The sequence below is a fragment of the Dendrobates tinctorius genome, unplaced genomic scaffold (assembly GCF_039654945.1).
Source record: "Dendrobates tinctorius isolate UK_male_01 unplaced genomic scaffold, ASM3965494v1 ptg000156l, whole genome shotgun sequence".
Taxonomy (NCBI): domain Eukaryota; kingdom Metazoa; phylum Chordata; class Amphibia; order Anura; family Dendrobatidae; genus Dendrobates; species Dendrobates tinctorius.
Genome location: NW_027361823.1, coordinates 7,373,831 through 7,386,716, shown reverse-complemented (window position 1 = coordinate 7,386,716; position 12,886 = coordinate 7,373,831). Strand labels below are relative to the sequence as shown.

The window sequence follows — 12,886 nt, the reverse complement described above, 5'->3', positions numbered from 1 at the left end:
TCTCGGGGGTCTCCTCCCTCACACTCAACCCTCTCGGGGTCTCCTCCTCCCTCACACTCAACCCTCTCGGGGTCTCCTCCTCCCCCACATGCCCTCTCGGGGTCTCCTCCTCCCTCACACTCAGCCCTCTCGGGGGTCTCCTCCTCCCCCACATACACACTCAGCCCTCTCGGGGGTCTCTTCCTCCCCCACATACACATTCGCCCCTCTCGGGGGTCTCCTCCTCACACAGCGCTGCTTCCTGGTATGGGGTCTGTGTACTGGGAGGCCCCGCCCCTTCCGGTGACATCACGCGCAGCTGCTGGTTAGTCGCTGCCATGTGAAGCCGGCGCTCTTGGTTTCACTTCCTGGAGCGGCAGTGTCATCAGCCGGTGAGTGGCGCCTGTGTCCGGCGGGCGGGAGTACTGTCCTCCGGTCATGGCTCCCGTTATTACCGGCTCCCAGTGTGGGGAGTGGGCGGTGTCCCAGCCCGTGAGGCGGCATAGAGGGCAGTGTGCCGGCGAAGGTCACAGGATGCGGCCATACATCGCCCTGTGCTGCGGAGCCGCCATCTCCGCTCCCGGCCTCGTCAGGGGTCGGCTTTCTTCTCACTGACATGGTGCAGACCCTGGAGGCTTCACATATACCTGTACCTTACAGAATGGCGGCGGCTGCTCCTCTGCCTGACGTAGGACATGAGGGCGGGCGTGTCGGGGTCGGTGTGCCTGATCCTAGGGTTCAGGAGGGGTCTGCTGTCAGAGGTGACCCCTCTATAGTGCACGAAGTCTCCTGCTTCTGTGTGATGGCCGCCCAGCATCAGTCCCAAGCCACGTCTGCCTTATCCGTCCCCGGACATGTTCTAGGCGCTCGTTCATACACTGCTCAGTACAATAAGGGGAACACTAACATATCACCCCCGAGATATCCCAGGTGCAGGTCTTTATTCATTACCTAGTGGGATGCGCTGAGGAATCGCCATCGCTTTACACGCCGCAGCACATGCCCACTGCCGGCTACTGAACGCAGGTGATGCCGCATGAACCGTACATTGTACGGGGGAAATTTATCTTGCAGAGACTGGAAAGACGCGCCACATGTCCGTCCCTGCACGCATAGTGGACATAGGATTTTGTGAACCCCCATCCACTATGCGGTAACATCTGGACACTGCGCAAGTACACAGCATCCAACCCGCAATGTTTACTGACCGTGCGCCCCTACCCTAAAACATAAAAATTATCAATGTAAATCAAAATGAATATCCCATGGAGATCTGGATTTGGAATGATACTCAAAATCAAAGTGGAAAATTTAAATTACAGGCTGATCCAACTTCAGTGAAAATGCCTCAAGACAAATGATGCTCAGTATTGTGTGTGGCCTCCACGTGCCTGTATAACCTCCTACAACGCCTGGGCATGGTACTGACAAGGCGGTGGATGTTCTCCTGAGGGATCAACTCCCAGACCTGGCGTAAAGCATCAGTCATATCCTGGACAGTCTGTGGTGCAACATGGTGTTGGATGGAATGAGACATGATGTCCCAGATGTGCTCGATTGGATTCAGGTCAGGAAACAGGCAGGCCAGTCCATAGCTTCAATGCCTTCATCATGCAGTAACTGGCTGCTGACACACTCCAGCCACATGAGGTCTGGCATTGTCATGCATCAAAAGGAACCAAGGGCCAACTGCACCTGCATATAGTCTCACAAGGGGTCTGAGGATCTCATCTCTGTACCTAATGGCAGTCAGGCTACCTCTGGCGAGCACATGGAGGGCTGTGCGGCCCTCCAAAGAAATGTCACCCCACGCCATTACTGACCCACTGCCAAACCGGTCATGCAGGAGGATGTTCGGCAGCAGATCGTTCTCCATGGCATCTCCAGACTCTGTCACGTGTTCAGTTATGAACCTTCTCTCATCCGTGAAGAGCGCAGAGTGCCAATGTCGAACCTGCCAATGGTGTTCTCTAGCAAATGCCAATCGCCCTGCACAGTATTGGGCTGTAAGCACAACACCCACTTGTAGACATTGGGCCCTCATGGAGTCTGTTTCTGACAGTTTGAGCAGACACATGGATGTTAGTGGCCTTATGGAGGTCATTTTGCAGGGCTCTGGCACTGCTCCTCCTGTTCCTCCTTGCACAAATGAGGTAGCGGTCCTGCTGCTGGGTTATTGACCTCCTACGGCCCCCGCCATGTCTACTGGCCTGTCTCCCGGTTTCTGCTCCATACTCTGGACACTGCTGACACACTGCTACACTTCTTGCCATGGCTCACAATGATGTGCCATCCGCGATTAGATGCACTACCTGAGCAACTTCTGTGGGTTGTAGACACCGGCTCTAGGGGTGAGAGCAATGACAAAATGCAAAAGTGGCCAAAAGGACGAGAACAGAGAAATGGCCTGTGGTCACCACCTGCACAACCACTCCTGTTATAGGGGTTGACTTGCTAATTGCCGATCATTTCTACCTGTTGTCTGTTCCAGTTGCACAACAGCAGGAAAAATTGATTCATAATCGGTGTTGCTTCATAACTGGACAGGTTGATTTCACAGAAGTGTGACTGACTTGGAGTTACATTGTGTTATTTAAGTGTTCCCTTTATTTTTTTGAGCCATTTCTTATTGGTTAAGATCTATGTGTAATGAACTTCTCCACATGTTAGTCATCATACAGACGATAGACGCTGTCTTGGACGGTCTCCCCTAAATACGCCTGCTTATCTAACACAAGTCCTGTGTAAATCCAAGGTCGAGGGCTCAGAAACTAGTGCTAGAGAAGTACAAATCTACAAACATTCTTTTGTCGGTGCCATGAGAACATCTCTTGGAAATACATTTTGCTATAACTTGTAAGTCTTGAGTTTGCTAACAATGTAGATGTATAGAATTTTCTAAATGATAAAACAAGGTATAAAATATTAACAGGATTATCATTGTGTAAAAAATCATCAGAAAAATGTCAAGAAATATAATGTAATGAATGTATGTTATATGTTGGTCTAGTAAGACATATATCACATATCTAGCAGATGCCATTAGTATCTGGCCAACTGGGCGTCATCAATCAGCCATCTCATGTACTCTACAGCCAAATCCGAGCTTCTACTGGTCCAGAAGTGCAACTGTAATATCAGAGGGGTTGTCCACTACTAGGACAGGCACTTCTTGATCTAAATGTTTGGCCCCGCTAAAATAATAAAGCCTACACTCGCCTCCTGTGTCGGCGGTGTACCTGTGGTGTCGGCACTCGCGGCCCTGGGGCTCACGTGCGGTCGTTGTGACACATGACGCCGGCGACCGATCAGCTCTGGCGTCACTGTCTCCTCCTTTGCACGAATTGAACATGAAGTCTGGACTGCAGGTGATCTCTCATTTCCTCTTCATGTTCTGTTCGTGTGAAGGTGGCGGACAGCGAGCGCCGACACAGGAGGCAAGTATAGGCGTTATCATTTTATCGGAGCCAGACATTTACATCAAGAAGGGGTTGTCCTACTGGTGGACAACCCCTTTAAGCCTCGCTCAGATGTCCGTTTTTTTTTTTTTTGCTTATGAGGAAAAGATGGTTTTCCTTGTGTACTGGATCCGATTTTCATCCATTTACTTGTATGCGCAAAAAAAAAAAAAAATAATCCAAGCATCTCCTTCATGCGGTAAAAAGAAAATGGATATCTCATATCTGTAGCATTCTCATTGTTTTGCTGATTTTAGATGAATATAATCCATCTATTACATACAGAATGTGACTCACTTACTTTGAAATAATCTGCCACATGTCAACAAAGCTTAACCCCTTAATGACCAGGGGTAGTTTTGGTTTTGCATTTTTCATTTTTTCGCTCCCCTTCTTCCCAGAGCCATAACTTTTTTTATTTTTCCGTCAATATGGCCATGTGAGGGCTTCTTTTTTGCAGGACGAGTTGTACTTTTGTACAACACCATTGGTTTTACCATGTCGTTTAACAGAAAACGGGGAAAAAATTCCAAGTGCTGCGAAATTGCATAAACGGTACAATCCCACACTTGTTTTTGCTTTTTTTACTAGGTTCACTAAATTCTAAAACTGACCTGCCATTATAATTCTACAGGTCATTACAAGTTCATAGTCACCAAACATGTCTAGGTTACTTTTTTTTTTATCTACGTGGTGAAAAAAAAATTCCAATTTTGTAAAAAAAAAAAAAAAATTGCACCATTTTCCAAGACCCATAGCGTCTTGAATTTTTGGGCTCTGGGGCCGGGTGAGGGCTTATTTTTTGTGTTCTGAAATGACGTTTTTATTGATACCATTTAGGTGTGTATACAAACTTTTGATCGCGATCGCCCGTTATTGCATTTTATTGCAATGTTGCAGCCACCAAAAAAACATAATTCTGGCACTTCGATTTTTTTTCTTGCTACGCCTTTTACCGATTGGATTAATTCTTTTTATATATTGATAGATCGGGCGATTCTGAACACGGCGGTATACTTGATTTTTTTTTATTGCTTTATTTTGAATGGGGCAAAGGGGGGTGATTTGAACTTTGTTTTTTTTTATTAATATTTTTAAAAACATTTATTTTTACTTGCTTCAATAGTCTCCATGGGAGACTTGAAGCTGCAGTTGTCCGATCACCTCTGCTACATAGAGCAATGTAAAGAAAAAGAGAGACAGGGAGCGCACATGAGAAGAACCTGGTGGTCTAGGGCACTGTGCGACTAAAAGAGCCAAGGGGCCACTAACCTTATGGAGTTGTGCACCCCTGCACAACCCCGGTGAGAATGAGGAAGACGGAACTCCGTGCTGAACTGGCTCTTTCAGCTGACGTCACGGGGTCTGAGGAGATGTTGCTGGAGTCACGTGATCACAGGTCCTTTTGGCCGAGAAATCGAATTAACTGCACCCGGAGCTGATGCTGCCGCGTGTCCTCAAGAAGAGATAGGAATGAGGAAACAAGAGATGACGCAGTCTTTAGGAGCGCTGCGCTAGTGCAGTTGCTGCAGGCTGTCTGCTCTGACCTTATAAGGCCAGAGCATCTCTTGTTTCCTTATGTGACAGAAATGCTCACTTGCTATTAGTGCTGACCACCAGGCGGCGCTCATAGCGACCCAGCAATGACAACCACAGGGGTCTTCTCCTGACCCTGGGTTGTCATGCCAACCCATCGGTGACCCGCCAAAGGAAGAGGTAATGACGCGCTTCCTGCAGAGTTTGACAGCAGCATTTAACATGTTAACAGCCGCCACGGGTGAATGGCGATTCTACCCGCGGCTGTTCTGGTCGCATGTCAGTTGATCAGATCAGCTGTTATGTCCCGGAAAAGGTGCGGGCCGTCATTGGTCGTTAAGGGGTTAAAGTGAACCTGTCAGGTCCCCCGTGCCCTCCAAACAAACAGCATCCGCTTATTCCTGAGTAAATTACCTGCCTCTCCAGCCCTGTATAACTTTTGTCTGTAAAAATGAGGTTTAAAAAATTGTTATCACGCCCACAAGGGCATGATAACATGGAAAGAAGGCTGACAAGTGAGGGGAAACGAATGCCCCATCGACTAGGCAAAGCCCTAACTAGCATAGGAAAAGGTGGCCTTATAAATGCTTTTTCAGGAGCCGTCGTCATCGCCGCTCATGCATATGTCAGCACCCGGGTGGACGCTTCCTGACTTCAGAGGCGCATTGCGCATGACTGGAAGCAGTCTTCTGATCTTTGGTCATGTGCAGCGCGCCTTTGAAGCCGGAGAACCGTATGCTCGGTGCGCTTCTGAAGTTGGGAAGCGTACACCCGGCTAGTGATGCTGCCAAAATGTGCGGCGTGAGACACGCATGAGTTGGTGATGACGACCGCTCCTGCAAATTATCACCCGCACAGGGGCGTGAGAATATAGAAAGAGGGCTGTCTTGTCTGGGGCAACTAACACCCCTTCGAATAGACTAAGCCCTAATTATCATAGCAAATGGGGGCAATATAAATGCTTTTTTTTTTTTTTTTTAAACCTAATTGTTACAGAAAAATGTTATACAGGGCTGATTAGGCAGGAAATTTACTCATAAATAAGTGGATGACGCTGGGTTGGAGGGCACGGGGGACCGGACAGAAAACCGGAGGAGCGTATCAGTCCTGTGTGGATGCCCTCTTAAGCAAGATTCTATGCAGCGGAATCAGATTAATCCTACTGACTAGGTCTGATCAATGGCATGACACAAGATCATTTTCATTCTCCCTTTCCGGATGAATGCTATCCTATACGTGGACTTGGCCTGTGATGCGGCACCTCTCAGAACCGGGCTGGTCTTCAATTAATTGTACAATATGGTTCTGTTTTATGGTACAGAAGTCACTCGGAGGCGGTGTGATTGAGGTCAAGGTCTATAGGTCATGGTTCCCTGCCCGCAGAGCTGATTGACTGCTACATCTACATGCAGGGAGAGCTGTCAGTGTGGAGGTGGCAGGAAACCAAACTCACGTTCTCTATTTCTGTGTCTCCCCTCAATCTAATGAGTTCAGTGAATTTTTCAAAATTCGGTTTCGATTACTATCTGCAGCGAATATTGTATTTGCAATATTCGCCGAACGTCAATGAGAGTAGAAATAACCAAATATTTTCGGAGTCAATCGTCAAACATAAATTCGTCACAAATAGGGTACCAATATGGCAAATTCAGATTCGGCGACCGATTCCGAACATAATCACTCATCTGTACTGGTGGCGTAGACCCAGCGTAAGGCACTGGAAATCAGAATCATGTGCAGCATTCCTTGCTGATTTGCGCCCGCTCATGTAACGTAAATCGCGCTGACTCCGCGTGCCTGCGTTGTTAGCGACCGGGGAGGCGGCTGTCAATCAGCCTGACATCTGCATTGTGATAAGTGCCTTAGCCCCATGGAAGGAAAAAGGTCAAGATAACTTAACATTTTGTATTTTTTTTCCAAGAGTAAAATAAATGCTTCTTCTGTTTCAGAAAATGGTCCATCCAGAAGCCTTTTCTCGCCCGCTAAGCAGAAATGAAGTTGTTGGTCTCATCTTCAGGTTGACAATATTTGGCGCTGTCACCTATTTTACCATTAAATGGATGGTAGATGCCATAGACCCAACCAGGAAACAGAAAATCGAAGCCCAGAAGCAGGTAAGGGTCAATCATTCTCCATTGACTTCTATGGAGGCTGCGTCCGAAATTCACAGCAAAAACGCAGACCCTCTAATCCCAGTTGTGCCTGGATTCATAGTGGAAATGGTAAGCTTGGGACCACCATTCTCTGGATTATTGTAGCAGATGGACTCCTGGTCATCAGACGTTGCTTTCATGTTGTATGGATATGCCATATTACAGATGCACGGTTACGTCTCTTTGCACAGTGTTTGTGATTAGTGATCAGCAAACCTGCTCTATTAAGGTATTATCCGAGCATGCTCGGGTGCTAGTAGAGTGTCTTCGGCATGCTCGAATAGTGCATGTCTCGCAATTGTTTGACAGCCACCACACACGCAGGGGTTTCCTAACAAACGGGAAATCCTTGCTTGTGTTGCAGCTGTTGAACAGTGATGAGACATGCAGCCGCGGGGACATATTATTCGAGCACGCCGAAGACACTCGGTTAGCACACGAGCATGCTCAGATAACACCTTATCCGATCGCGTTCGCTCGTCACTACTTGTGATTTATATTTCGTGCTCTATTGGCTTTTCCACTTCTTTCTAGATCTGCTTCACCCTATTCTGGTCATCTGTTCAGATCATAGTTGTATGGCTGTGTTTACACAGTCAGTATTTGGCGAGCTTTAAGCCAAAACCAGGAGTGGGTGATAAATCCAGAAGTGGTGACGTGCTTCTATTATACTTTTCCTCTGATTGTCCCACTCCTGATTTTGGCTTACAAATAGATGTAAAATACTAACCGTGGGAACGTGGCCTTAGGCCCATAGTTTGTAGTGAAGCAACCCCGCTATCATAAATGTTGGACTAGTGCAATGGAAAAAATGATTATCCATATGGAATTTTATAAATCCCAAATAAATGTATCTTCTACTGTGTTAGATGCTGTTATTTTTAGAAATTTTTTTTTTAGTTATTACTACTTTCTTGTGTTTTTGTTGTTCAGGCTGAGAAGCTGATGAGACAGATCGGCGTGAAGAATGTGAAGCTAACAGAATATGAGATGAGCATTGCAGCCCATCTTGTCGATCCTCTTAGTATGCAGGTAAGGGATACACCAGTATCATTCATTTGGTGGAAATACTTTATCAGCTCCATGTAAGCCATTACTTCTTGATCTGCTTTTCTTTTCTGCTCCCATAGATTTTAATCGAATCTCTGCAGTATTTTGGTTCATAGATCTTTATTTGACTCTGGATATTGCTAATAAAATAGTATCTGAAATACAAGGTTGCTTTAGATTTGCATTAAATGCTAGAATGGTTTTTCACTGGTGAGAAAAGATTCACAAATTGAGCTATTTTGAATGTGAAAGAAAAAAAAAAACTTAGAAGGAAATCCACAAAATATACATTAACCTAAAATATGAATACACATCGGACGTGTTCAGATTGTGTTTTATGCAGGGATGAGGACATATTACAGCTTTTGTTTCTTTTATGACAAGAATTACATAGTTTATAAATATATTATTTTAATTGTTTATATGCCTATTTAGAGGATGTTTATGCTCTCGGAAACTTGTGTCTCTAGCTGCATTTTTTTTTCTTTAAACTGTGCTTAACTTGCCCTCCCCAGATCCAGCTTGGAGTTTCCGCCCTTGCTCCCGGTGTTATCATCTTCAGCACTGACGTTGCATTGATAGCGCTGCAGCCAATCAGTGAGCTCAGCAGTTTGTGCCATGTGTTCAGGTATGGCCGCTGAGCTCATCTATTGGCTGCAGACGATATCGGACATCCGTAGCGGCAGCGGAGACTCTGTGCAGGACACAGGGAGGGTGAGCTAGCCAACCCCCCACGCACACCTTTTTAACTCACTTGTAGATAATTTCTCCGATCAGGTAACATGGAGTGACATTGCTGGCCTTGACGAAGTGATTACAGACCTGAAAGACACAGTAATTCTCCCAATAAGGAAGAAGCATTTATTTGAAAACTCAAGACTACTTCAACCTCCCAAAGGTAGCTGCTGTGAACTGTATTGCGGTGTGTGTGGTTTTGGATACATGTTTACCTTTTACGTAACCTCATCCCACATAGGTCTGCTCAATTCACTTCCAATTACAGCATTCTAACGGCCAGAGAGTTTCCTGCTGCATCAATAACACATGCCAGCTGTATTATACAGCTTACACCCAGCGCCGACTGATTAACCCCTTCAATGTCAATAGTGACTGCAGCATCTAAGATGTTAGCAGCAGACGATGGGGCTCTTTCTGTCAGTCCGTGGGCATCCTGTGATGGGACTGCTAGGTGCCGATGAGTTACAAAGGCGGCTTGGCAATAGACCCTCAGGTCAGCCATAATTATTAGACTATGTAGGTTTACCACTGACAGGCAATAATGCAAAGTATTCCAAAGCATTATATTAGCTATCAAAAGTTTGCAGCTTCCCGAAGGGGCTAAGGAGTAAAATTGCAATCCACATATATTAATAAATACGTGCCCCACACACACACATTCCCCAAAACAAAAAAGAAATCAATTTATTTCCAGAATTTTTTTCCCATTATAGTTAAATCCATAAATTAAATGTTACCATTAAATCTTGTACTGTACAGTCGCTGCATTGCTGCAAAGGTGGATCTGATAGATCACTAACCTGATAAATGATTTTTGGCTTTGAGGACTGTTCCTATTCAACCCCATGATGTTTATGGGGACTAAACACAGACTGTTATATCACAAAAGATGTATACCCCAATACATCAAGACTGGCGTTGTTCACAATGGTTTTGATAAGGGTACACAGAGTAAGACGCTCCTGATTCATTAAGACACGCAGACGTGTTAATGAGTTAGTAGCGTCTGACAAGTGGCGCCCACCACCATGTATGCCTTGCCAGAAATCTTACTGTAGACCTTACTGGAGTAAGGTTTGTGGCATATCGCATATCGAACGCTGCCACAAATCATGAATATGTTACCCCGTTATCCCCCAGCGCCACCCTGTTTGTTGGAGCTGTGCGAAAATGACTTGAGAATGCTCAAAGTTGCAGCCTCAAAGTGTGCCAAAATTTTGCATCTTTTCTAAACTTTTTACCCCAGAATTCTAGTGTAAAAGCTTTGATGACTCTGGCCATAGTTTTTAGGACTAAGCCCTTTTTAAAACTTAACTCCTTTTGACAGGATTGGTGATAACTTGTGTATTGGTGGCGGTTTGACACATCACTGGAATGGAGAGGAGGCCATGTGTGCGAGCCATGTGTGCTCCATTCAATCTCTATAGACTTGCCTGAGATTGCAGAGTACAACTCTCTGGGCGCAGCTTATTCTCGTGCACGGACTGACAATCAGCAGGCCTAATATTCTGCACTGCAAAGATTAAACTGAATATACATAAGATTCCCACAACTCCTAAGAAGTGTGTGTCTGTTGTGTAAGATGGCATTCTCTGACTGTAGATTCCGACAAAAAATTACTAGGTTCAGTTTCAGATCGCACGAGCCCCTGCGGACTGCGGAGGGGGGAGACTTTGAATAAATGAGCTCATTTAGCCAAAAAAAAAAATCCTCTTCCATATGTAACTATTTAATTCTCTCGAACAGGATAAGTCTCATCCTCTTTAAGAAGGGGCTGCTCTCTACTCAGAAGTTTTAATTCTTGGAACAAATCACCTAAAAGTAAGACTCAAATCCATCTGATCCTCTGCCAAATGGAGAACAGAAGAGCCATATCTTGTGGAGGAAAACAAATGCTGGCAGCACAGACACCTATTGTTTAACAGCGCATTAACCCCAGATTGCTAAATCTTATGCAGTTTTCTGTGATGGCTGTTTAGTAGGATGATTTTTTTTTTTATGTCCGGTATTGTGACAGCGAATAGTCGATTTTACATTTCTGTCCATCAAGCATGTAGTTCTAGATGTCTGCTGCGTTATATACCTTTTGTTAATGTTGTGTCCTTCACTTATATAGGTGTGCTGCTTTACGGACCACCAGGATGTGGTAAGACTCTCATCGCTAAAGCAACAGCTAAGGAAGCCGGATGTCGCTTCATCAACCTGCAGCCATCGACTCTGACTGACAAGTGGTATGGAGAGTCCCAGAAGCTGGCTGCCGCTGTGTTCTCCCTGGCTGTGAAGCTGCAGCCATCCATCATATTCATTGATGAGATAGGTACAATGCTTCCTATAGGGTATTATGACAGAGAACTAGTGCATATGGCTCCAATGCTCCTGTGCTTTATTTTTATTAAACCCCATCGTCATTATGTTAGTGGTCTGGCGTTGAATTTATTTTTTTGTCAAGTTAGAGAGGAAGCTGCACAGAAAAAATGTGCGCACCCCAGCTAGGTATTGAATGTAAAAATAGTCCCAGGTAATACATCATATAGAAGCAGGAGAGATTTCCAGTGTTAAGGGTAAATCATGTAAGATACTAGAGACAAAGGGTAACAATATCATGAAGTTGTCGCTGATTAAGTTTTAAAATAAATGCACAAAAAATAGCCAATAATGGCAAATATCATCATGTAAGGATTAGCTTAAGTGCAAAGTGTCAAATAACATAAAATGTCAAATATACCCAATAGGTAATATGAATAGCTGCATGAATATATGCCACTAATCCTGCTAAACCATGGCCGTATAAATGTAACTAAGATGGAGTCCAAGAGGTCAATAATAATGTCCTGTCACCCCACTGGATCCAGTCCAGGCCACGCAGATGGTCACGTCGCTCCGGAAGCAGCGACTGCTCCGTTCCGATGTCACAAGACCACTGAAGCCTGTAATTGCCTGCAGCGGCAGGTGAGTTGAACGGTAATGATAATGCACCGCTCTACTTGCCTGACCGCTGCAGCCAATTGCAGGCTTCAGTGGTGGTGTAACATCCAAGCAGGTAAGGGATATTGGCATACACACAGATGAAGTTAGCAGGTGTTAGACCTTTGGAACATGTACTAAGGAGTTTCACTGGACACTATTGTTTCACAAATGCAATTTTTTTTATTACCACGTGAAGGTGAAACAGACAAATGATCAGACTTTTCTAAGATGCAGGATTTTATCTCTTCATATTCTGCTCCTTAGAAAAGTCTGATCATTTGTCTGTTTTACCTTCACGTTGTGAAACAATGGTATGCGGTGAAACTCCTTAGTACTTGACATCCAACACAGTCCCCATGACTGCTGGAACTGAGCTTCCACTTGTTGTTTTATGATAGTTGGTGCCTATGAAAATAGAATTTCAATGCTGGACAACTTGTTTTAATAAGGCACATAAGCATCCCACAAAAATTCAGTATGTTATGTTTAATGCATACTCTATATATTCTTTTTTATAGAAAAGCTAACTCCAATTGCTGCTGTTTAACTATGGACAGTGCTCCCAATCTCCTGCTTAATGCGCAATTGCAGGGAGTGGGATGAAATACCGTATATACTCGAGTAAAAGCCGAGTTTTTCAGCACTTTATTTGTGTGCTGAAAACAACCCCCCCCCCAACCCACGACTTATACTTGAGTGCGGTGTCCGGGAGGGGGAGCGTTAAAGCAGCGGGTCACAGGAGGCAGGAGCTGCCTGTGCCCGCTGCTAAAGAGAAATGAATATTCAGTGCGCTGACAGTAAATATTAATTTCCCCGTAATAACACAGTGTTAGCCGCAGCTGCCGGGCGGTCACGTGTGCCCGCTACATAAGAGAAATGAATATTCACCTCTTTCCACTCTCATGGGCATGGAGAGAGGTGAATATTCTTTTCTCTTAAGTAGAGGGCACATATGACTGCCCAGCGGCTCACACTGTATGCACTACTTAATAGGAATGAATACTT

The 12,886-nt window shown here is 45.1% G+C and overlaps 1 protein-coding gene across 1 annotated transcript in view; it reads left to right on the top strand.

Annotated features, from left to right (window-relative positions):
* The first annotated feature begins 216 nt into the window (after positions 1 to 216).
* Positions 217 to 12,886, top strand: part of ATAD1 (ATPase family AAA domain containing 1) — a 43,286-nt gene continuing 30,616 nt past the window's right edge. Inside the window, exons 1-5 of the mRNA XM_073548202.1 lie at positions 217 to 371; positions 6,923 to 7,087; positions 8,060 to 8,158; positions 8,954 to 9,074; positions 11,031 to 11,231. Coding sequence (XP_073404303.1) covers positions 6,926 to 7,087; positions 8,060 to 8,158; positions 8,954 to 9,074; positions 11,031 to 11,231 — 583 coding nt within the window. The 5' untranslated portion in view covers positions 217 to 371; positions 6,923 to 6,925. The remainder of the gene's footprint in view (positions 372 to 6,922; positions 7,088 to 8,059; positions 8,159 to 8,953; positions 9,075 to 11,030; positions 11,232 to 12,886) is intronic.